This window comes from Mustela putorius, unplaced genomic scaffold, assembly GCF_011764305.1.
Source record: "Mustela putorius furo isolate JIRA1106 unplaced genomic scaffold, ASM1176430v1.1 tig00000721_pilon_pilon_pilon, whole genome shotgun sequence".
NCBI lineage: Eukaryota > Metazoa > Chordata > Mammalia > Carnivora > Mustelidae > Mustela > Mustela putorius.
In genome coordinates, this window is record NW_025421456.1 from 270,170 (window position 1) to 295,382 (window position 25,213).

At 38.7% G+C, this 25,213-nt stretch overlaps 1 protein-coding gene across 4 annotated transcripts in view; it reads right to left on the reverse strand.

Moving 5' to 3' along the window:
- Positions 1-25,213, reverse strand: part of PDE5A (phosphodiesterase 5A) — a 149,912-nt gene that overhangs the window by 37,544 nt on the left and 87,155 nt on the right. For all 4 annotated transcript variants that reach the window (XM_004747992.3, XM_004747994.3, XM_004747993.3 and 1 more), the window contains exons 10-11: positions 21,559-21,734; positions 17,962-18,021 (exon numbers count right to left, since the gene is read on the reverse strand). In XM_004747992.3, coding sequence (XP_004748049.1) covers positions 17,962-18,021; positions 21,559-21,734 — 236 coding nt within the window. The remainder of the gene's footprint in view (positions 1-17,961; positions 18,022-21,558; positions 21,735-25,213) is intronic.

Consider the following 25,213-nt stretch of genomic DNA (forward strand, 5'->3'; position numbering starts at 1 on the left):
TTGGGAATATCTGTTTAATTTCAGGAAGTTCATTGTCATATAATTTCCTGTTTATCTGTCTCCTCAGTCCCCTGGGACCTATAGGCAGGACTGTATCTTACACATCCCTGTATCAATCCATCAAGAATACCAATGGATACAGTTTTGTTAACTGCTAACATGAAGATTTATTAAATGTGCAAGAGGGGAAAATCTTATTCCCTTCACTTATCGTGAGTTATAAGTTCCAGTTTTAAGGTCCCAAAACCACCAAGGAGGGTGAAGCTCATGAACCTGAGTTAGAAAACTAGCAGACCTGGTGAGTGCATTCCAATCTGTTATACTATTTAAAAACTGGGAGATTTCAACAAGAACAACAAAAAATGGATTTCTGGCTTCTGAGAAGTCAGGCCACTCTGAGCCCCAATTCTCATGAAGCAACACTGGCCAAGGCCAAGGCCAAGGTGCCTGGCTCTCTTGGATAGCCCAGAGGTGTCAGGCTTCTCTCTTTGATTTCCTGCCGGCCCGGTGGGCATCAGAACTTGCAGGAACCCCCACCCCCCAACCCTCTTGACCATTTTCCCTGCCAGCCCTTTAACTGCTTTAGCCAGATTGGGCGCGATTCACCTGATGAAAAGAGGCTTTAAGTTGGTGCCAGGCAGAGGGAAGACAAATTAGGAAATCTGAACCCGGCTCCTTCCTTTTAATGTCTTTTCCTTGATTCCCTCCAAACCCCTGTTTTCCTAGGAGTGTCTAGGATATCACTACTCGGCTTTTCCTCCATTGTTTCCAAAGCAAAAAGGCCAAAGTAGTAAAATCTAACTGAGCAATGCACAGCTTTCCCGTACCAATCTCAGGGCACTTGCCCATTCTCCTGCTCTCCTGACCTTCACATGGTACTTACATATATCGGACTCGTTTAAACTTTAATGTCACCCTTTTCATAGTCCAGACTAAGACTCTTTTCCCAAGCCCAACATTCACGAGAAAATATGCATTCTCTTGAGATAGTTCCACAGGCTACTGCGTGGGCTGACATGGGGAAATGAGGAGGATTTAACATGTTGAGATAAAGGGCTCCATTGTTTACAGCAGCCTCAGAGAGGAGAGCCCTCAACTGCTGGGCAAGCCGGCAGTGCGGAGGTGGGAATGAGCCCACCTTGTAACTCAAAGCAGATTGCAGCTGCTTCCCAAAACGGGCTGTGCTCCACAAGAGAACAGATGTGTTTTTGTTGTTGTTGTTGTTGTTGTTTTCCTTAGGGCATCGTTATTCTTACAGAAGTTGTCTTTCGTTCCTTCCACAAAGAATATTCTAGATGCTATGGGATACGGACAGCCAACACAGCTTGCCCCTCTCTCCTTGACCCTCGAATTCCCAACCTCTCTACGGAGAGAAAGCAGTCTTGTCCTGGGCGTGTTCAGTCACCCCACACCACGACTCAGCCTCTCCGGAGCAGACCCTGGTGGGGACACGCAAATGTTTGCCTTGGGAACCTTGTGCTCGGTGTTACAGAGGTTCAGCATTTTCAGAACTGATTGCTAGCCAGCCGTGAGCATGTTGGAAGTCACTTACAGCCCTTGTAAACCGTCTCTTTGACCACTGCGGGGCAATTCAACTTTCTATGTGTCTTGAAATGGCTTGGGATAAAGGTGATTTTAAATAAAACTTATTGCCTGTAATTCTTACCATTTCATAAAGCAAGAGGAAATTCTTCATTTAAGTCACCTTTTAATGACCCTTTATTTCTAATTCCTCGACCCCTTTACACCATTTTTGCAAAATTTCTTAAAACACAACCGATTACGGAAGTGAAATTCATTAAGGGTGAAACTAAGCCTATCTTTGGGAGTAAGCCTGGACTAGGCTAAAGGAAGCAGTATTCAGAGTTTTTAAAATATTTTAATTTCTTATTGTTCTTAACTCAGAAGCAGTTGTTCTGAATGCCATCTGATAAGGAGCTAAATATTAAAGTGATCACAATTAGCTAGATTAACTACCACATTTACAGTTCAGCATTAAACAATGATCATAAAAGAACAATTTTAAAGCAAAGTGAAACACATGGAAAAAATGTATATTTGCGGGACACCTGAGTAGCTCAGTCATTTAAGGGGACAACTCTTGACTTTGGCTCAGCTCATGATCTCAGGGTCATGAGATTGAGCCCCACGTTGGGCTCTGCACTCAGTGAGGTGTCTGCTTGCCCCTCTCTCTCCCCTTAAGCCTCTCCCTGCTGCTCTATCAAATAAATGAATAAAATCATTAAAAAAAGGTATGTTTGCTATTAAGGGTTCTAGTCCCAGGGTTCCACTGACTTCATTCAACCTCAACAAGACATTCAGCCTCTCTGTTTTCTCATGTAAAATGAGAGGGTTGGGTTAAAGTGTCTCCGAGGTTTAATATTCTGAATTTACACTCTATTTATCTCTCCCGGCCAGAGGACTCCAGCATCTCTTATTGCCTCCCCACTGTGGAACGAAGTGACCACCCTGTAGGTGGCATCTGAATCTTCCCAGTGACTTCCCTGTACAGGGCTCCATCTCTTGTCTGGGACCCTCTCCTCAGTTAAGGGAAATGGGTGGGTACACCTTAGCTGTTACGTTATGTTGTGTCTTTCATGCTTGATTCCACATTCATGTCACTGTCAGGCCTCCTCACACGAGAGAAGAGATTGTCCACAACTCCTGACTAAATAAGGGCCACAACCTCCGCGTGCGTGTAGAGGATTAGACAGGGTAGCATCTCAACCTGCTGCAAGAATGCTCTAAATGAAAATTTGAGTTTCCTGAAATTGCCATTTGTATTTTTGTGGGGAAGGGGAAGGGAGGAGGCCTAAAGTTTTGCCATTTGTTTTTTAGGTTAATTAATACTCTTTCTCACTTCCAATCCTCTTTAACCATTTTTCCTCCTTAGAACGCACCACCCTCCCCAAGTTTTCATAAGCTAGTTCATCTCTCATCTTTCCCAGCTGCACCAGGGAAACACTCACCAGTGTGTCTCTTTGGTAGATATTATACCAAGATTCCATTAGCATCTATTTCAACCTTCTGCTAGTGAGCCTTCATTTTCTGAAGAGTCTAGAAGACTCAAAAATAAATTTCTGTGACTCCCTTGCAGCTAGGGTTCCAGACTGATTCTGGTTTCGTCAGTGAGGTACAGACATGCTTTGTTTCGCTGTGCTTTGCAGATGTTGTGTTTTGAACCAACTGAAGATTTATGGTAACCCTGCATCAAGAAGTCTGTCAGTACTATTTTCCACTAGCATTTGCTCACTTTGTGTCTCTACGTCACATTGTGGTAATTTTCACAATATGTTAAACTTTTCATTATCATTAATTACATTTGTTATGGTGATCCGTGATAAGGGATCTTTGATGTAACTACTGTAATTGTTTTGGGGCACCATGAACGTGCCCATATAAGACGGTAAACCTAACCGGTAAATGCTGTGTATGTCCTGCAGCTCCACTGACCCGCTGTTCCACCATCTCTCCCTCTCCTTGGGCCTCCCTATTCTCGGAGACAATAGAATAGTGAAATTAGGCCAATCAATAATCCTGCAATGACCTCTAAGTGTTCGAATGAAGGAAGAGTCGCACGTTTCTCACTTTATAAATCAAAAGGTAGAAATGATCGATCTTAGTGAGGAAGGCATGTCAAAAGCCAAGGTCAGCCAAAAGCCAGGCCTCGTGCTCTAGTTGGCCAAGTTGTGAATGCAAAGGAGGAAATTAAAGGTGCTACTCCAGTGAACACGCACATGATAAGAAAGCAAAGTAGCCTTATTGTTGATACGGAGAAAGTTGCAGTGGTCTGGAGAGAAAATCAAAGCAGCCACAACATTCCATTAAGCTAAAGCCTAATCCAGAGCAAGGCCCTCACTCTATTCAATTCTATGAGGGCTGAGAGAGGAAGCTAAAGAAAAGTTTGAAGCCAGCAGAGGTCGATTCCTAAGGTTTAAGGAAAAGACGCCGTCTCTGTGACATAAAAGTACAGGATGAAGCAGCAAGGGCTGACAGAGAAGCTACAACAAACCATCCAGAAGATCTAGCTCAGATCATCCATGAAGGTGGCTACACCAAACTACAGATTTTCAATGTAGATGAAGCATATCCTATTGGAAGAAGTGCCCGGTAGGACTTCTGTAGCTAGAGAAAAGTCATTTGCATATATCTCCCTCCATTCAGTAGGTTGCCCTTTTGTTTTGGTTTCCTTTGCTAGGTAAAACCTTTCTCCTTTGATATAGTCTCATTTGTTTATTTTTGCTTTTGTTGCCCTTGCCTGAGGAGACAGATCAAAAAAAAAAAAAAAAAATCACTGGGACTGATGTCAAAGAGTTTACTGCTTATGCTTTCTTTCAAGAATTTTGTGGTTTCCACTGTTACATTTTGAGTTTATTTTTGTATACGGTGTATGAAAGTGGTCCAGTTTCATTCTTTCCCATGTATCTGTCCAATTTCCTCAACAGCATTTATTGAAGAGGCTGTCTTTTCACCACTGTATATTCTTACCTCCTTTGTGGAAGATTAATTGACCATATAAGCATGGGTTTATTTCTGGCCTCTCTTTTCAGCTGCATTGGTCTGTGTGTCTGTTTTGTGCCAGTACCATAGTGTTATGATTACTTAGCATTGTAGTATAGTTTGAAAACAGGGAGTGTGATTCCTCCAGCTTTGGTCTTCCTTCTCAAGATCACTTTGGTTACTTGGAGTCTTTTGTGGTCCTGTGCAAATTTCAGAATTAGTCGTTTGAGTTCTGTGAAAAATGCTCTTGGTATTTTGATAGGGATTGCAACGAATCTACAAATTGCTTTGGGAAATATGGACATTTTAATAATATTAATTCCTCGAATCCATAAGCACAGGTTGATTTTTCCATTTATTTGTGTCTTTACTTTTTTTCATCAAGGCTTTACAGTTTTCAGAGAACAAGTCTTTTATGTCTTTGGTTAAATTTATTCCTAGGTAGTTATTCTTTTTGATATAATTGCAAATGGGATTGTTTTCTTAATTTCTTTCTAGTACTTTGTTATTAATGTACAGAAATGCCACAGATTCCTGTATATTAATTTTGTATCCTGTGACTCACTGAATTCATTTATTAGTTTTTTGATGGAGTTTTTAGACTTTTCCCTATATAGTATCAAGCCATCTGCAAATAGTGAGTTGTACTTTTTCCTTTCCAATTTGGATGCCTTTTATTTATTTATTTTTTTGCTTGATTCTCTGGCTAGGACTTAGAATACTATGTTTAATACAAATGGCATGAGTGGGCATCCTGTCTTATTTCTAATTTTAGAGAAAAACTTCTCAACTTTTCCATATTGAATATGATGTTTGCTATGGGTTTGTTATACATGGTCTTTATTACGTTGAGGTATGTTCCTTTTATACTCACTCTGTTGAGAGTTTTTAATCATAAGTGCATGTTAAATTTTGTTAAATGCTTTTTTTCACATCTATTGAGATGACCACATGATTTTTACCATTCATTTTATTAATGTGGTATATCACATTGATTTGCAGATACTGAATCACCCTTGTATCTCTGGAATAATCCCACTTGATCATGGTGATCCTTTTAATGTACTGGTGCATTTGGATTCTAATATTTGTTAAGAATTTCTGCATCTATGTTTATCAGCAATATTGGCCTATAATTTTCTTTTTTTGTGGTGTCTTTGCCTGGTTTTGGTATCATGGTAATGCTGGCCTCATAGAATGATTTTTGAAGCATTTCTTTGCCCTCTTTTTTGAGGGGGGGTTAATAATTTGAGAAAGGTAGATATTAACTCTTCTTTAAATATTTGGTAGAATTCACTTGTGAAGCCATCTGGTCCTGACTTTGTTTATTGGGAGTTTTTTAAATTACTGATTAAATTTCATCACTAGGAATTGTTCTGTTCGGATTTTCTATTTCTTTGTTGTTGGGGGTCTTAGAAAATTGTTTTTTCTAAGAACTGACCCAATTTTCACTTAACCAACTGATCCACCCAGGCGCCCCAAGTTCCTTTGTGTTTCTGTAGCATCTGTTATAACTTCTCTTTTACTTCTAATTTTATTTCTAATGTTCATATCTATTTGAGCCTTCTGGTTTTATTCTTTTTTTTTCCCCCTCCCTCAAGATGAGTATGGTTACAGGTTTATCTATTTTGTCTTTTCAAAGAATCAGTTCTTCATTTCTTTGATGTTTTCTATTGGATTTTTAGTCTATTTCATTTGTTTCTACTCTGATCTTTGTTATTTCCTTCATTCTATCAACTTTGGGCTTTGTTTGTTCTTTTTCTAGTTCCTTTAGACATAAAGTTAGATTATTTTTTGAACTTTATCTTCTTTCTTGAGGTAGGCCAATATGCTTTAACTTTTCCTCATAGACTTGTTTTTGCTCTGTCCCATATATTCTGGAACACTGTATTTCCATTTTCATTTGTCTCTAGGAGTTTTTTTAATTTCCTCTTTGGTTTCCTCATTGACCCATTGGTTGTTTAGTAGCCTATTGTTTAGTTTCTATGTGCTTGTGTTTTTTCCACTTTCCCTCTTGTAATTGATTTCTAGTTTCATACTGTTCTGGTGGGAAAAGATGCTTGATATATTTGCTTCTTACATTTATTAAGACATTTTTGGCCTAACATGTGACCTATCCTGGAGAATATTCCATGTGTACCTGAAAACAATGTGTATTCTGCTGTTTTTGTATGGGATGCTCTGTATATATTTAAGTCCATCTTGACTAATGTGTCACTTAAAACCAATGGTTCCTTATTGACTTTTTGTATGGATGATCTATCCATTTGATGTAAGTGGGTTTTAAATCTTCTACTATTGTTGTGTTACTGTCAATTTCCCCCTTTATGTCTGGTAATATTTTTTTATGTATTAAGCTGCCTGTATGTTGGGTGCATAGATATTTACAAGTGTCATACCCTCTCGATGGAATGATCCTTTTATCATTATGTCTTTCTCTTGTTACAGTCTCTGTTTTAAAGCATATTTTGTGGGGTGCCTGGGTGGCGCAATTGCTTAAGCATTCAACTCTTGATTTTGTCTCAGGTCATGATCTCAGATTGTGACTGAGCCCCACATCAGACTCTGCACTCAGGGCAGAGTCCTGCTTGTCCCTCTCCCTCTGCTCCTTCCCCGACTCTCTCTCCAATAAATAACAAATCTTTTTTTTTTTTTTAAAGTCATTTTGCTTTTTTCCCCCATTTATTTGCCTGTGAAATCTTTTTCCATCTCTTCATTTTCAGTCTGTGTGTATCTTTAGATCTCAAGAGAGTCTCTTTAGGTAATGTGTAGATGGGTCTTGTTTCTTTATCCATTCAGCCACACTATTTCTTTTGATTGGAGCACTTAGTCTATTTACATTATTGATAGATATGTACTTACTGACATTTTGTAGTTTTCTAGTTGTTTTTACAGTTCTCTGTTCCTTTTTCTCTTGCTTCCTTCTCTTGTGATTTGGTAACTTTCCTTAGTGTTACATTTTTATTCCTTACTCTCAATTTTTTTGTGTATCCATTATAGGTATTTTATTTCTGGTTACCATAAAGTTCATATACAACATCCTAGGTATATACCAGTCTATATTAAGTTGATGGTCACTAAAGTTTGAGCACATTCTAAAACATTAGATTTCTACTCCACTGTATGTTTTGTTTTTGACACCATATTTTACATATATTGTAATATATGTAATATATTATGTAATAGTCTCCGACTAATTATTATAAATGTAGAGGATTTTACTACTTTTGTCTTTTAACCCCCATAATAGTTATATAAATGGTTGACCCAGTACCTTTACTGTCTATTCACCTTACCAGTGAGATTTTTTCTTTAGTAATTTTCTTATTGCTAATTATGACCTTCCTTTTCCTTTTTAAGAAAGTACGTTCAACATTTCCTGTAAGGCCAGTTTATGGTGGTAAATTCCTTTAGCTTTTGTTTGTTGGGGATACTCCTCACCTTCCATTCAGTTCTGAATGATAACCTTGCCAGATAGAGTCTTTTTGGCTTTGTTTCTTCCTTTCAGCAGTTTGAATATATCGTGCAACTCTCTTCTGGCCTATAAAGTTTCTGCTGAAACACCAGTTGATAGTTTTGTAGGGGCTCCTAGTTGTTTTTCTCTTGCTGCTTTTAACATGATCTCTTTAATTTTTGACACTTGGATTATAATGTGTCTTGGTGTGGTTATCTTCGGGTTCTTCTTTTTGGGGCTTTCTGTACTTCCTGGAGTTGGATGTTTTCTTCCTTCACCAGGTTAGGAAAGTTTTTAGGCATTATTTCTTCAAACAGGTTTTCTGTCCCTTTCTCTCTCTCTTATCCTTCTGGGACCCCTATCTAAGTGTTAGTATGCTTGATGTCATCCCTTCAACTATCCTCATTTTAAAAAATTCTTTTTCTTTTTGCTCTCATTGGGTGATTTCCACTCCCCTGTTTTAGAGAAGTTGATTTGTTCTTCTGCATCATTTAATCTGCTGTTGATTCCCTTTAGTGTATTTTTAATTTCAGTTATTGTATTCTTTCAGCTGATCAGTTCTCTTTTTGTATTTTCTATCTCTTTGTTGAAGTTCTCATTGCATTCATCCATTCTTCTCCCAAGATCAGTAAGCATCTTTGTAACCATTTCTTTATCTGGTAGATTATCTACGTCCATTTCATTTATTTCTTTTCTGCAGTTTTATTTTGTTCTTTCATTTGGAACATAATCTTCTGTCTCTTCATTTTGCCCGACTCTCTGTCTGCTTCTATGGATTAGGTAGATCAGTTATGTCTCCTTGTCTTGAAGGAGTGGCTTTATGTAGAAGGTGTCTTATAGGACCCTGAGGTGCAAATTCCCCTGGTCACCCACCCGCTCTGGATATGGCAGGGTGGAGGACCACCCACTGGTTGTTGTAGGGTGAGATTACCTGGGGCTGTGCCATTGTCACCGGTCAGGGCGGTGGGGTGGAGTCACTTGGGAGTGGCGCAGGCCAGGGTGGGTGGGCTGCAGGGAAATGCCAGGGCAGGGCAAGCAATACTAGCACTGTAGATGGAGAATGTCAGAAGTGATACCTGCGAGGCAGGGCAGCTTCTCAGGGTAGCCAGGTAAAGGGGAGAGAAAAAAAAATGGCATCCACTACTATTTCTATCCTTGGAGAAGTTTCCAGCAGATCTCCAGATTAGTTCCATGCCCTAAATTTAGTCAATTAAATTAGTCAATGAATGTCATTCACATGTAACACAAACACTTTTCAAACTGTTGCTTCTGCTCTGGGAGTCAGAACAAGTGAGACTGTGCATAAGCCCTTTAATTAAGAGCAGAGTCTTAGTTTCCTACTGTCCTCTGGCTCTCCTGGACTTAAGCCCCACTGGTTTTCAAAGCCAGATGTTATGGGAGCTCATCTTCCTAGTGCAGGTTTCTTGGGTTAGAGAGCCCGATGTGGAGGTTGGGTCCTTATTCCTCAGAGAGGGCCTTTGCAATTGTGGTATTTTCCTGTTTGAAGGTTGCCATGCTGGGCGGTGTGGGTCCTGAGTAGACTGCATCTCTGCCTCCCTTGTCTTGATGTGACTTTTTCTTTTTATCTTTAGTTCCATAAAATCTTAGTTTTACTAGTCCTCAAGTCATTCTCAGAGATGTTTTATATGTAGTTGTAGTTTTGGTGTGTCTATGGAAGGCAGTGAGCTCTGAATTTTTATTGCAAATCCAAGCGTGCTATTTCTAGAAGCAGTCTGGTAGCCAAAACCTAGATGCATTTTTATCTGCAGGTTGCTGAATACAGTGCAGGATGAAATCACAGACTTGCCATATCTCTTACCTGAAAAACTACACATACCCCAGACCATTCATCCTAGAATGTCTCTATACTATGTAATTTCACAATGTAATATACTTTAAAGTCATTGCTTTTTGTTTCTGGCTATAATAATATAATACTGTATAATTATAGTATATATTGTATATAGCCCTATACTATTCAAGGTCTAAGAAGGTAGAGATTTATTATTTTTGTCATGTGGAAAACCTAATATAATGCCCACACAGAGTCAGAGATAAATACAAATGTGTAAATGAAAATCTTTTTGTGATCATTAAGCACCTAGCCAGTTCTCCATAATATTAAATTAAATTTAATTTACTTTGGCAAAGAGTTATAATATAAATGCTAACATTAATAATGAACCATGCTGTGTTAGAAACAACAGATATATGCTTTCTCATTCTATAGTTGTTTTTAATTTTATTTGCTTTAAAAATTTTCAAATATAGCTGAATACCTTTCATCTGCCCAATAAATATTTCATTTCTGTAATTTTTAAAAAATTGGCTTCAGTTTGCCTTCTCACTAAAGTTTGATTCATTCATTCATTCCAAGAACACTGGGAACACAGGATGGGATAGCTATGACCCCAATCCACTTTTTAGTAACTCTGGCAAGAAGTTACCAGTCAATTCTAGATTACTCCCCTCAAGTAGAGAACTGTTTGTACCGTATAAAAAAAGGTTTATATTTGTTCTTACGACACATGGTATTTTTTCCTACCAGATTTTCCAAAAAAAAAAGAGTGTATACTTTCTTGAAGTGCACATTATTAGAATCGCTCAGACAAAAAGAAATGAAACATGACAGGATACATCAAGATCTTGTTGCTGCTACTACTAGATTTTGAGAACTGATTTTCCTTTCGCTGTTACCACTACTAAAAATAACTAATACTTACTGGGCATAAGACACCAGAAACTCCAGACCCTACAGCTCCACTAGGTAATTTCTTTTGTTATCCTCATTTTATAGATAAAGAACCTTAGAGACGAAAGAAGTCACAGATTTGCCTGAGATGATGGAGCTGGAAGTTGAAGCAAGTTTTCCTCCAGACCCATGTGGCTTTATATATTTCATCAACAAGTGAATTATTTCTAGCTTCATAACCATTTTAAAGAAAAAAAAAGAAAGCAAAATCTTGTTGAATACTGAAGAAGCTTGAGTTGTGTATTTCAGGCGCGAGTATAGGCTCTCTAAAAGTCTGGATTCTCCAAAATCTACTGATTGATTCATTCACACAATCATCTAACAAGCTATGTAAACCAGGTTCCTGTTAAGCAACCAGTAAAGGGTAGCTATGACGATGAGGATGGGTCAAGAACAGGCTGGTGGAGAAGACAGGCACATAAATAGTTGAAATACAGTTTTTAAAGTGATGACACAAGTATGTTAGTAGTTCGCAACTGAGCTGTAACAACACAATGACAGACAATGTAAGTACACATTTAACTACTTTTTTTTGTCACTTGTGATGGTTAACTTTTTGTCTCAACTTGACTGGACAAAAGGTGCCCAAATTAAACATATTTCTGGGTATGTCTGTGAGAGTATTTCTGGATGAGATTAGCAATGAATCAGTGGACTTAGGAGAATACCCTCCCCAGTGTGGGCGGGCATCATCTGTCTGTTTAGGGCTTGAGGAGAACAAAAGATGGAGGAAGAATATGCTGGTTTTGCTTCCTATGGAGTTAGGATAACTCATCTCATCTTCTCAGGCCAATGGACTTGGATTTCAACCATCAGCTCCTCTGTCCTCGGGCCTTTAGACTCAAATTGAATTATACCACTGGCTTTCCTGGGGCTCCAGGCTTGCAGACAACAGACTGCTGGATTTCTCAGCTCCCATTAACTGTGTGAGCCAATTCCTCAGAATAAATCTCTCACCTACTGGTTCTGTTTCTCTGGAGAACCCTGACTAATATAGTCACACATTTTTTTAAAGTCAAAGAAAAGGGAACCTGGGTGGCTCAGTTGTTAAGCATTTGCCTTTGGCAAGGGTCATGATCCCGGGGTCCTGGGATGGAGCCCTGTGCTGGGTTCCCTGCTCAATGGAAGCCTGCTTCTCCCTCTCCCACTTCCCCTGCTTATGTCCCCTCTCTCGCTGCCTCTCTCTCTCTCTCTCTGGCAAATAAATAAATAAATAAATAAATATAATCTTAAAAAAAAGAAAAAAAGTCAAAGAGAATCTATCCCTAGCATCATCAGTGCCTTACATAAGATGAATGACAGACTTTTTAAAATTCAACTATTTCTTATTATGAAGGCTTTTACACAAGTGGAGAGGGCCGCTCTTTGTTCACTTAATAGAAAAATAAAACTTTATAGGAAATAAGCTATTTATAAGGTGTATAGTCTCCTTGAAGCCCAAAAAACATGTGTCCATAGAAAAATAATACACTTGGGTAAGGTAAATAAAAGAATCATTTAAAAATTATTGAGTTTCTTATTTTTGGTGGATGCCTCATGAAAAAGGTTTATATTTAGCCTGTGGCAAAGTCTCTGGTAACCTCAGAAGAAAATAAAGACATGTGGCTACATGGCTACACAATTTGCTCAATTGTATAATCTTTATACAAAAAAAGTCACATTGCTATCAAAGGCATTCTACCTGCCTTAGGTCTGAAGTATCAAATCTCAAGAGCAAAAATAGAAGTATGAAAACAACTCCTAATAGTCACCTTAAGAAAAGGCTCCTTACTCAGAAAGTTATTTATTAAAATAATTTTGAAAAGAAGAGCAGTGGGGCACCTGGGTGGCTCAGTAGTTAAGCGTCTGCCTTTGGCTCAGGTCATGATCCCGGGGTCCTGGGATTGAGCCCTGCATCAGGCTCCTCAGTTCAGTGGAAAGCCTGCTTCTCCCTCTCTCATTCCCCCTGCTTGGGTTCCCTCTCTTACTGTAGTCTCTCTCTGTCAAATAAATAAATAAAATTTAAAAAAAAAAGAAGAAGAAGAGCAGAATACTGAACTTGGTCTTTCATAAAATGTCAGATTTTTCCAATTTGCTTCAGTGTTTCAATGAAGGCATTTTGTTACATTACTCCTCCGGATGTTTATTCAATATAAATGTTAGGAAAAAAAGAGATTTTCTTTAATGATCCATTCTTCAAGGAAATTATTTTCAGGGATAAAATTAACGTAAGATAACTGAGGAGTTTATTGGTAGCTACAAGCAGGGATCCTCAGTTAGGGGTTTCGGGATCTGCCTATCAGTCTCTGATCCCTACCCCCCACCGAGTGGAGCACCATGTTAAGACGAGTGGACCAGTTTGGCTTCCAGGTCTTTGCATAAAGCCATTTGACAGCCATCACATTATACTTTACAGGAGCCTAATGTCTCTCTTCTCCACTTTTAACATGCACAGAAAATATGTTCTTAAAGAAAAAAAAATCCACACCATTCAAAAACCTTTTAGAATTTATCTAAGAACAAAGTGAATCCAAATGCATACAAGAAAGAAATCTACTTATATAAAGGGAGGTGAATATTCAAAGAACCAAATTTTACACAGAATAAAGAAGTGAATAAGGCAAAGCAGGACAGGAATAGCATATTTTCTTTAATAACTACATCAACATGTTTTATGATTTTTCTTTCTTTCTAATATTATATAAATGTGATCTTTTAAATCTCATGGTGAAGAGGCACAGATTGTAAAAAGTAATGAGCGCACAGTTTTCCAAAACCATGTAAAAATGGCACATGACAATGTCAAGATTCTGAAAAAATGTATATATGCTTTTAAGTAAAACCTTCAAGGTAAATTTCTGACTGCAGTGAGGAATAATTAGTGCAGATCTAGTTAACACCTAGTTAGGCTATAAGAAGTTCAAGAATGGCACCACTATACTTTGGAGCTAAGATTACAGTTGGAAGTAATCCACTAGGAAAATCAGAGCAGAAAAGATAAGATTAGCTTGCCAAAGGAAAACAGGGAAGAATCAAACAGAATCTATTGCCAATGTGGAAAAGATATAGCCCAGTTAGTGTTATAGACACCTATAAAAAATGAATGTATCAACTGATGGCGAACAGGAAGTCCAAAGGACTCAGATGGTTTCAGGGTAATTCTAGCACCTGTTTGAGGGAGAGGGCACCTTACTAGATGCCATAGGTTACTACAGTTCAGGGACACTGGTTATCGAGATCATAATGTCAACTCTTCTTTGTTAGTATCGGTTCAAAATTTTCCATTTGTAATTTGACTGTCCATATACATATTTTCTTCAAAAATGAGGGAACGTGATGATCATCTTGAGACAAGGAAGTGGATCTATAATCTGACACTGACCTAGACATCAGAGATGTGAGTCAGGGAGCCAGCTCTGCTGTAGGTGACAGCAGGAACACACACACCTGATCAAGGGAGTTCATGTGAAGTTTCTGGTTCTGAAAGATTAAGGTCATGATGAAATAAATTCTGTCCTAGGAAATCCTGCCTAAGTGGTCAGCTTCTTCCTCTCTCACTATTTTGAAGCAAAAAACCTTTCAGGATACAAAAGGGTCTGTTTGCTTTTAGATAAATTATGTTTGATCACAGAAGCTCTACGACTGAACTGAAAAAGCACCGAGTCCGTGACAAAACTGAGAAGCTAATTTTAAAAAACTAAACTCTAATACATATTTACTTACTGCTCTTCTAACAAGAGAGGAAAGCAGAAAAGGCAATCTGTCAATCAAATACTGGAAATAAACACTGATTACTCTCTGACATCTTAACTAATAATTTTCTAATAACCATAACCAGGTAGCTGGGGTCCATTTATTTTTATGTGATATCATTTGTGCCTAAAGATCATTAAATGGGATATGGTACAAGGCTTAATTTCTATTTCTTCTATACCCAATTTTAAGTCAAGAGAAATTAGATTAAAACCTCAGGTAAAACAAGGAAAAAAATAATAAGGATTCTGAGTTTCCTGTCAACTTTGTTATACTTCTGTTGTAATTAGAGAACTTTTCTGGACACAGGCATAAATATTTAGCATCCTGAAGTATATTATTTAATTCAAGAACTAATTTGTAAAAAATAAAAGTTAAGAATACATTACACAGCTTTTCGATTTATTTTAGGTTTTGAATTGATGGAAATCATCAGATACATGACAAAAGCAGCAGCTTTGGTAGTTGCTGGATAATGCAGACACCTGTGTAGTTGGGGCTGTAAAGGAATTTTTATTAGATTGGTAGAAAACCAGCATTGAACTCAGTTGCTGAATTTCAACCAATTTAAATAAAGTACTTGACCTACAAGCTTATAACCCTAAATTTCTCAATGCAGCTGCCAGAAATCTATTTTCCAAATGAAACAACAGATGGCTTTGAACAATACTGCAATATGGCAATTTTCAGTTACTGCAAAGGGTTTTTGTCTGGTTAAAATTATGAAAATAACTGAGAAAATAACTTTCAAATTTTTCTGAAGGACTGCTATTTTCAAAGTGAAAAGCAAAGTTTAATAACCTAAGTGATTTTCCCAGCATTATCTTTAGACATTGCTCTATTTGCTAGTTTCTATTTATCTAAAACAACACATAGCAGACTGTAACCTTGCCCTCCTTTTAGAACTAATTTAATACTCCTGCAGTGACTGCAAGCACTTCAAGATGTCTTTCCAAGTGATGATTTCCAATACATAGTATGTCTTTAGTTCAAAACTTCATCATCCTGGGAGGATTAGACAAGCGGGCCAATTAAGCCTGATGTGAAAGATATTTAAAACCTATAAACCTTTGTAAATGATTGAAAAACTGCTCATTCCTTTAAATACCATCGTGAACAAAATAAATACAGCCCACCAAGCCTCAGAATAAGGCTAACCCTAGAAGAAGCAGCTTAACCTTCCAGGACAAATCACCTCAATTTCTTAAAACTGTTCTTGCCAAAGGACTCCACTTCCCACTCACTGATTTCATTGAGAACGTCTGTAAGCTCTCCTCCTTCCTTCTTCTCGAACTCATTATACCACTCCAGTGCTGTGCGATGGAGTGCGGGCTCTGGGTGTGCGCTGTCTGGATTTAGTACTTGCACCATCACTTACCACCCAGGAGATCCTGAGATCCTCTCAACTTCAAATTCCTCAAATTCCAAATGCTAACCAGTACTGACTCCATGGGGTTGCGTGGACTAAATATACTAAACACATGCAAAGAACTTCACAGATGCCAGGTATATGGCAAGTGCTCAATAATACTATTATTATTATGACCCCTTCCCTCTTGTCTCACTCAATGCCTAGGCTGCTCCAAGGTCTAGATCTCTTCCCTGCCTTGCACTCACTCAACCCCTACCTTCACTCTCTGTCCAAGAGCATGCTGGTTTGGCTGTGAGCAAGCCCTGCACACAACAACAAAGCAAACCAAAACACAAAACTTCACATGGTTCAGTCAATACCCTTCTTTTTTTTTTTTTAATATTTTATTTATTTATTTGACAGACAGAGATCACAAGTAGGCAGAGAGGCAGGCAGAGAGAGAGAGGAGGAAGCAGGCTCCCTGCTGAGCAGAGAGCCCCATGCGGGACTCGATCCCAGGACCCTGAGATCATGACTCGAGCCGAAGGCAGAGGCTTTAACCCACTGAGCCACCCAGGCGCCCCCAGTCAATACCCTTCATAACTATTTCTCCACTCCCACTTTTATATAAAACTTCTTTTGAAACTAGGCTATGATTCATTTCCTCCATTTTGTCACCATTCACTCTTACCTCGGGCAGTTTTACACCTAAAGTTGCTTCCTCACCAATCAAGTGATCAGAGTCCGGCAGCTGTCTCTCAGTCCTGTTTCTCAACCTTCTTACCACTGATGGGCCCTCCTTCCCCTTTGAAACTCGTCCCTTTGCCTTCTGTGCCACTGCCCTATCCTAAATCTTCCTCCCTGCTTACCTACCATTTCTCAATAAGGTTCCTTTCCTACTTCTTCCATTGAAACCCAATTCCCAAGAGTTCTGCCCTCAGTCTTCCATACCCCTCTCCCAACTGCTCCACTCCCATGCGACACCTCCAAACTCCATGACAGGACCTCCAAATCTGGTTCCACACCCCACCCCTAGTCCTGACTCCACTGACTATTGAAAATGTTCATTCTGGTGATTCTACCAGAGCCTCACACTTACCACGTTCTAGGTCAAATCTACCACTTTCCCTTCTTAACATTTCCACTCTTGATAGTTAATGACCCCATCATTTTTTGAATTATGAAGGTCAAAGCACTTCAATCATCTTTAATCTTCTGTCTCTCTAACAGCTCATAACAGACAGCATAGTGGTCTGTGCATGAGCTCTGGAACTAGACCATATGGGCTCGCATCCTGACTTCCCTACTTTCTGCCAGTGTGACCTTGAGCAAGTCACTTGGCTTCTCTAGCTTCAGGGTGGCCTCCATAACACAGCTGTGCAGATTACATAAGGAAATGTATGTAAGGCCATAGCAGGTTGGCATTTGGCAAGCTATGATGACGATGACAATGAAAAAGAATCTTAGTCATCTGTTGGCACCCTTCTCATTCTTTACAGACTCTCGTCACATCTCACGTAGACCTTCTCCATGTTGCCCCAAGTAAATTTCAACTCAGAAGTCCACTTGCCTTTGTTGTCAATGTGTCAGTGTCTCAAATGATCTCAACCAAGACCGAGAGCATTTAACATTCTACTTACATATGAGGATTTTTTTCTCATAACATACTAAATAAAAAATGTAATGAGAATTCAGGAACTGACCTTATTTGAACCCAATTTCAAATAACATTTCATAAGCCACATGGTCAGACATTAAAATCACTCTCAATTCTCAATAAGGCAGAGCAGGTTATTGGCAACAAACTACAAAATCTTTGTTGTCATTACCCTTACCAAGCCACCACCTCATGGTCATCAGGCCACATTTCCCCAGGAACTGAAAGGTAAGTTATATTTTGACCTAAGAAAGATGTAACATTACTGGAAAAAAAAAATCAGAATCATATAATGTATTATAAAGTCAGTATGTTATCTTTTGCTTTGTATCCTCAGTGACTTTGTAGCCTTACAAGAAAGTAGAATTAAACAGTTTTATGAATGTCCATCTACGTATTTGCCACATTGAATTCAACGGGATCATTGCTACTAGAAGCAGTTATCCTAAGAGAACCATGTTTATGTATTAATTAGACATCAGCACTTAGTCACTTTAACCAAGAAAGAGAATTACCGCTAAGGACTGGAGTTCTCTTGTTTCTTCCTCTGCTGCTGAAGCATGATACGACAGAACCTATAGGATAAGAAACAAAGGAAAACAGGTTATCCAAGAGAGGATTACTGAATGTAGACTTTGACAGTCTTAAGCTTGAGATTCGTGCTCGCTTCGGCAGCACATATACTAAAATTAAGCTTGAGATTCTGCTAAAACTTCCTGGAGACCGAACTAGATACCTCAGACTGTCAAATCTTGTTTCCTGCTTTCTTCAACAGAAAGAAAAATCCCAGATTTTGATTCAATTGCAAGTTTCAGAAGACAAAAAGTTATATTCCCTACGCTCAGAGTAAGTCTTGTCACTTTTATTCTGCACATTATTTATCAGCCATGCTACTGGCTCAGACTTGGCAGGAAATTTGTTTTGTCCTTTTTTGTCTTTTTGTGTTGCTTTTTAAAAAATAATAGTGACTTTAATTTTTTTTCTTTTGTATTGAATTAAGAAAAAAATCTTTGCATACACTGACATTTTAACATTGATATTTGGAAAGATAGTATAGAAGTGGCCCTCAGATGAGGCCCATAACCAGCGTAGAATTTCATAAAGAAAAATTGCATGGCTGGAATATAATGTCATACAGATTCAGGGATTCCCTTCCACTCATATGTCAAGAGCGAAGAAGCATAGCACTGGCCTGTAAACCCCTCCGTTAACATCTGAGGACACTGAGGCACAGGTGTTCTCACGACTTGGTGGCAAGCTCACACTTAGTGACAGGACAGGGAGCCCTGCTTTCAACTCCTACTCTAGAGTACACTTCCGCTTACCTGAGTAGAGTTAAAAAGACAGGCTTACCATTTTCTTATACCTTAACGTAAGAGTCATTAATTCCTGATTTCAAAAGTAATAACTTCAAAGTAATGGGATAATATTTTATCTGAGGTAGTGGTCATATTTAAAATGTCTACCATATTTTTTAAAAATATTTTTGAAAGTTCATTTTTGACAGAGACAATTACAGATTTACTAAAAGCTCCAAAGATTTTAGTGTGATTGATAAGAAGGCGAGACATTTTCAGATTTTAAATGGTGACCTGAGTAACTGAGAGGTCTGAACTAGTTTTCCTTGAACGAGTCTTTAAAATTTGAAGTAATTCAGGGGCGCCTGGGTGGCTCAGTGTGTTAAAGCCTCTGCCTTCCGCTCAGGTCATGATCCCAGGGTCCTGGGATTGAGCCCTGTATCGGGCTCTCTGCTCAGCAGGGAGCCTGCTTCCTCCTCTCTCTCTACCTGCTTCTCTGCCTACTTGTGATCTCTGTCTGTCAAATTAAAAAAAAAATCAATATAAAATTTGAAGCAATTCAAAATCTAAAATGGCGTATGTGTCTCCTATCTTGTGATTCAGAACATTTATAATCCTGTACTACAACAGGCTTGTCCTCACTTTTGAACCATTAAGCACTAGGAAAGCCTGGGAAACTTGGAGCTGCTGTCTTCTGCTTACATGGCATCGATGGGTCATGGTGGCTAATGCGTTGCTGCTGGGACCACAGAGCTAGTGTGTTGGGGAAAGTGCGGACTGTGGCCACACACTAGTCTGATATAAATAAATGCAATGCAACACAGATGAATGGTTAGAACATGTCATTCTAAATTAAAAAAAAAAAAGATTTTTGTCTCAGTGAAGGTAAAAATAGCACCTTATTCATAAGGTCGTAAGGATTAATTTTGTTAATACAGGCATACCTCAGAGATACTGCGGGTTTCCAGACCACTGCCTCAAAGCCAATATCGTAATAGAGTGAGTCAAATGAATGTTTTGGTTTCCCAGTGCATGTGAAAGTTATGCTGACACTATAGTGTATTAAGTGTGCAGTAGCATTATGTCTTAAAAAATCAATGTAATACCTTATTTAAAAAATACTTCATTGCTTAAAAAAAAAAAGTGAACCCATCACCTGAACTTTCAACAGGTCCTAATCACTATCACAGATCACTACAACAAATATAATAACAATGAAGAAGCTTGAAATACTGTGGGAATTACCAATGTCCTACACAGAGACATGAAGGGAGCAAATGTTGTTGGCAAAATGACGCCAATAGACCTGCTCAACATAGGGCTGCCACAGACGGTGAGTGTATGAAAAATGCTGTATCTGTGACAGGCGATAAAGCAAAGCACCACAAAATGAGGTATGTCTGTACCTGTGGGTCTTAGAACACACAGTCAGCACATCTGATAAAGGTTAGCTATTATTATTGTTGTTGTTTTATTGTCATTATAATGATCATGGCTTCCAGGTCAAAATAATTCACCACCATAAGAAAACCTGACGAGTTTGGGTCTCTGGCTTTTATCCAGTGCCTCATAAGAACAGGAAAATCTTTTTCAGGGTTAAACTAAAGACAGCTAATGAGTACATGGGCGCTCACTAAGGTATTCTACTTCTGTATATGCTTGCAATTTCCCATAATAAAAAGTTTTACAAAAAGAGATAATTTCTAACTGATAACTGGCTTAGATTCAATTCAGTATAAAACTGTGGAACTATAAAAACTTGATTAAAAATTATACACTTACACACACATGCACAAACGTGTATATGTGTATATATGTATGAAACTACATGTGTACATATGTATTGTATAAGTATAACTTGAGTATGTGTGTCCAAGATCTCTTATATACTATGGCAAAACTATTAGTGTTATATATTCATTTTAGAAAGTAAAGTATACCATGATGGTTACTGGTAAAACTTTACAATGTATATCTTTTGAGCTACTTAGGTGAGGTGTTTTTTAAGAGGATCGGAGCAAAAGTTACCATGTTCCAAACACTGATACGCATTGATCTCAATCAACTAAGTAAGAGTAGGCAAACATTCAAATATATTTCATGGCAGTGTATGAATAAGACACTGCCATTTTGAAGTCTGTCCTAAACTGGTCTCTGATGTAAGACATTTCTGTGTGATACAAAGTGACATTTTCAGACAGTTCATGGAAGTCATCTGGAAAGGGCTGGCTGGCTCAGGCAGGCTAGTCCGACGTGGGAGGGAGTCTCCCCGAGGTCAGTGTCCCAAGCCAGTAGCTCACTAGCTGCTCGTACATTCAGAATCACCAGGGGAGCTCTGGAATAATGTCGATTCTGGCCTCTCCTGAAGACTTAGGAATCAGGATTTTCAGAAGTGGGATCCGTAAATCTGTCATCTGAAGGGGTTTCCCATGCCTCACTTCTGATTCTCCGAGTGCTTCAGGTTTCTGTTTTTATCTTTTAACATGTGTGACTACAACTGTTCACAAAGAGATGGGGAAGCTCAGGCAACAGGAAAGGGACAGGATACAGGTGACAGCAGATGTCTGTGTGACTGGATTCTTAAGGCTGAAGGAGTAAAGGGAAAGCCAGTCTGAGTTCTCGTTTGGTCATACGACCTTTGGTAAGTTTCTACAATATTCTGGGTGTCAGTTTCTTAGCTATTTATATGAGGAACTAAGGATTCAGTCTGATTCTCTGAGGAGACAGCGCCCCCACAAGTGGTTCCGGGGGGAAAGGGGAGAAGCTGAGTGTGTGGCCACAGAGACGGAGAGGGTCCCACGTGTGCCAGCCCACCTCCAGTGTGACCATTTGCTTGGCCATGGCTCTCTCCACCGCTTCATACATCTGTGTGTTCTGGATCCCCAAGCCACAAAAGATGACAAAAGCCTCCAGGAACTGTTCATCATTTCGGTTGAAAGGCTTAACCTTGCCAGTATTCTCCTCCATCTTATTAACAAGTTGGCAAACCCCTATAACAATCCAAGAAATCTGAGTAAATATTATTATTAGCATAGTTTTTATTGACTTTAAAATCCCCCTCCCCAAAGATTGTCTTATAATTTCGTGTTAGAAATGCTTGGAATCTCCAAAGAAGCAAACAGATCCTCACAAATATAAGCTAGAGAAGTAAACTGAATTAATTTATATGAGAACTTGTTTCACATAGTCCTAAATGTATGTTGCCCGTGTTCAAAAAAATCCTAGAGTACTGTTTTCTTCCAGACTCGGTCACAAATTTTAGATCAGTTGAGTCCCCAAAGACACTTTGTCCTTTGGAGACTAATTGGATTTTTGTACACTTGCCAAGAGAACAATTTTGATGCACATCAGAATTTGGGGTTACACAGACTGCCTTTCCTGACTGAGAAACCAAAAGTTAAAAAACACAATTACATACAAAATAGAATGCAGAAAATAGGCAATTCACATAGACGGTCTCAAATTTCAGATAAGCACGTCCATATCCAGGAGAATCCTATTTGCAGACAACTTTGGATACTACAAATAAATGCAAATGAAAATGACTATTTGTTTAGAAATAAAAGCAGAACAAATCTTTGAAGAAAATCATAACCACCTAAATCTTGGCTTCTCTTAGGTCAAATGTAGAGTCAATATAAATGGAAAATTACATCAACATTATGATAAATCTTTGCTGAACTACTTCTATGGGATTCTGAGCCTAGTGGCCTCTCTTTGAAGGGTTTGGTGATCTTCTACCTCTGGGTTTAACAAGTGTTGTTAAATCCTTATTTCTTCTGTCTCTGAATATATAATCGTGGAGTTCTGTTCAGGACACATGTGATCTTTAGGCCTTACAATCTCACTGTAAAGTAGTTGTGACCATCCCTATTTCACAGATGGAAAAACTGAGTCTCAGAAAGGTTAAGTCATTTGCTCAAGTTCACTTAGCAGGTAGGCTTAGATCTAAAATTCAAACCCAGCCTGGGCCAGTCCCCAAGGCCCCCGTTTCCCACACGCTGCTGCTCTGTGCCCTTGTACCTGCTTCCAGTCACTGCTGGTAGCAACCCGCTCGCTCACACCTTAACCTGTGCTTTTCCACTGGCCTCTACTGCTCCCATATACTCCCTCCTGTGATCCAGTTAACACCTCAGTCTCCTTCACCATAGCTCCTGGAGGTGGCTCACTTCTCTTTCCTTTGCCCTTAAGATGATGCCTCAGTATGTGTCTTTCTCCCACTGGCTTATTTCACTAAATTCTACTCCTGAAACCAATGTTAACACTATATGTGAACTAATTAGAATTTACATAAAAATTTGGAGAGGAAAAAAAAAAAGATCACTCGGTGTATCATGATGGATTTTATTCCTGACTCTCTTTCTAGGCTGCATGTATCGTGGGCCTAGAGATTTTATTTTTTCAGTTCCACTTCCTCAGCTAGCAAAATGCCTGGCCTATATAGCAGGAACTTGAAAAATGTTTACTGACTTAATGAAAGAATGCAGGACTGAGGCTCTGACCCAAACTACTTTCCCATGAAGACTATAGTCTGTTATCTCTTATTTTTCCCAGTGCACAAAAGGATTTCATAGGGGCCACAGTGACACATGCTTGCAACTTTAAGTCCATTTATCGCCATCGGTGTGCAATTTATTTTTAACCCTACACATTAACCATACTCCCATTTTTACTCTTTCTTGTTTGTTGTGGGAGTTCTTCTACATTTGACAGGAAAGACATCCTTATCTGTCTGCCTTAGTACCATAAGGATCACTTCTCTAACACTCCATTATCAAGAAATACTTTAAACGAAACATAATGAATTTGGACACTGCAAACTCAGTGACAATCGGCATGACCTTCGAAGCACATGTCCCATGTACATGGCACAACACGGGGGTCCTGTCCTCTAGCCTTTGCAAATTCCCAAATTATACATGTGGAACTGTTTATCGAGGATCTGACTATCTTCCAAATCACATTTTCTTGAGAGCCCCGTTTCATGCCTTATTCTCTTATCACAATAGAATTGCCTTTCAATTCTGACTAAAGTTGTCTCCTACTTGATGGTCCCTTTTCATAAACAAGATTTTTCTTTTTAACACTTCCTAAGAATCACTGTACATCCAGAAAGGAAAGGGCAACAGGAAGGAGTTGAAACATGGCTGTCAGGCAGGCCCCTGGGCTTCTGACCTAGCTAAGTAACCCTCCTGCACGCCTGTTCCAATCAAGGCCTTAAGAAAAGTCACTGAATGTGCATTAACAAGTATTAGTTTATACCTCTGGAATTCAAAGGTATCAAAGTGAATGTCAAATGCACCAATATCAGGAGTTGGCTGTCACAACCACAGCTCAGAGTGGAACAGCTAAGGTGTGTTTGCGTTACAATCTACCAGTCTAGACACAGATGTGTAGACAGAGCTAAGCTCAGTGCAAGAAAAGGGGTGAAGACGAATTATCTACTTAGGCGTATAATTTAATTCTCCTTAGAAAGCAGAATGGACAGTCATATTTATATAGCATCCTGCTGACTTCTTTATAGTTTTCAGAAAATTGAATTCTATGCAACAAAAATAGCCAAGTTAAAAAAAAAAATAAGAAGAAAAAGGTTTATAATAAACAAACAGGGTCCCTTTATGGGAGAAATATAAAGCCCGGACACATTTACAGATAGGGTTTTTAGAACTTCATTAACGTCTGGACGAGTACAATAATGCAGTTTAAAACTAATCACTTGAGATGCCACATCAACCAGCATCCCTATAAAATCAGAATCACTTCTCTACAAAAACAAAGTACTTAATGCAGAACCCAAAATAAAACGAAACCACTCAGCAAAAGTCAATTAATATACACAATCATAAAAGAAAATCCTCAAAAACATTAGGCAAAAACCAAGAGCTAGTGCAGTTAGCAAAATCTCTGTCACTTCATATTATTAGAGCACATGAAGTACTGGTACTGACGTTGTTTCAAGCAGTCATCACGGCAGCTCTGAGAGCTCAGCTGGTACCAAAGGCATCTCCAGCAATCACGTGGAAGGGACTAGTTGGATTTCTACAACCACACAATTATGTTTCCTTTTCCATAATTTCAGGGATCAATGTTGCTACCAACCAGTTTTTCTCCTGGCTTTATGGCAGAGCAGGGGATGGTCACTGAGATCCTGCTTTAGTCTCATGTACTCTCTACTGTATGGGCTGGACTGCAAAGCCAGCATCCTGTCTTGCTATGTAAGATCTGCCCTCATCACCAATCTTGAGAGTTTTGTTTTGTTTTGCACTTGTCATTTGTAAATTATCTTAATCTGAGGTTTTCTGCTGTATAGCATCTTGCTTTTAAGAGAAGCCTCCTCATTTTAAGATTATATATGAATCTATATTTTCCCCTGGTACTTTTATAGATTCATTGTATTACATTTAATTTTTTAATTTAACTTAGTTTTTTCCCCAAATTGCTACTAGATTCTTAAAATACTTGAACAGTT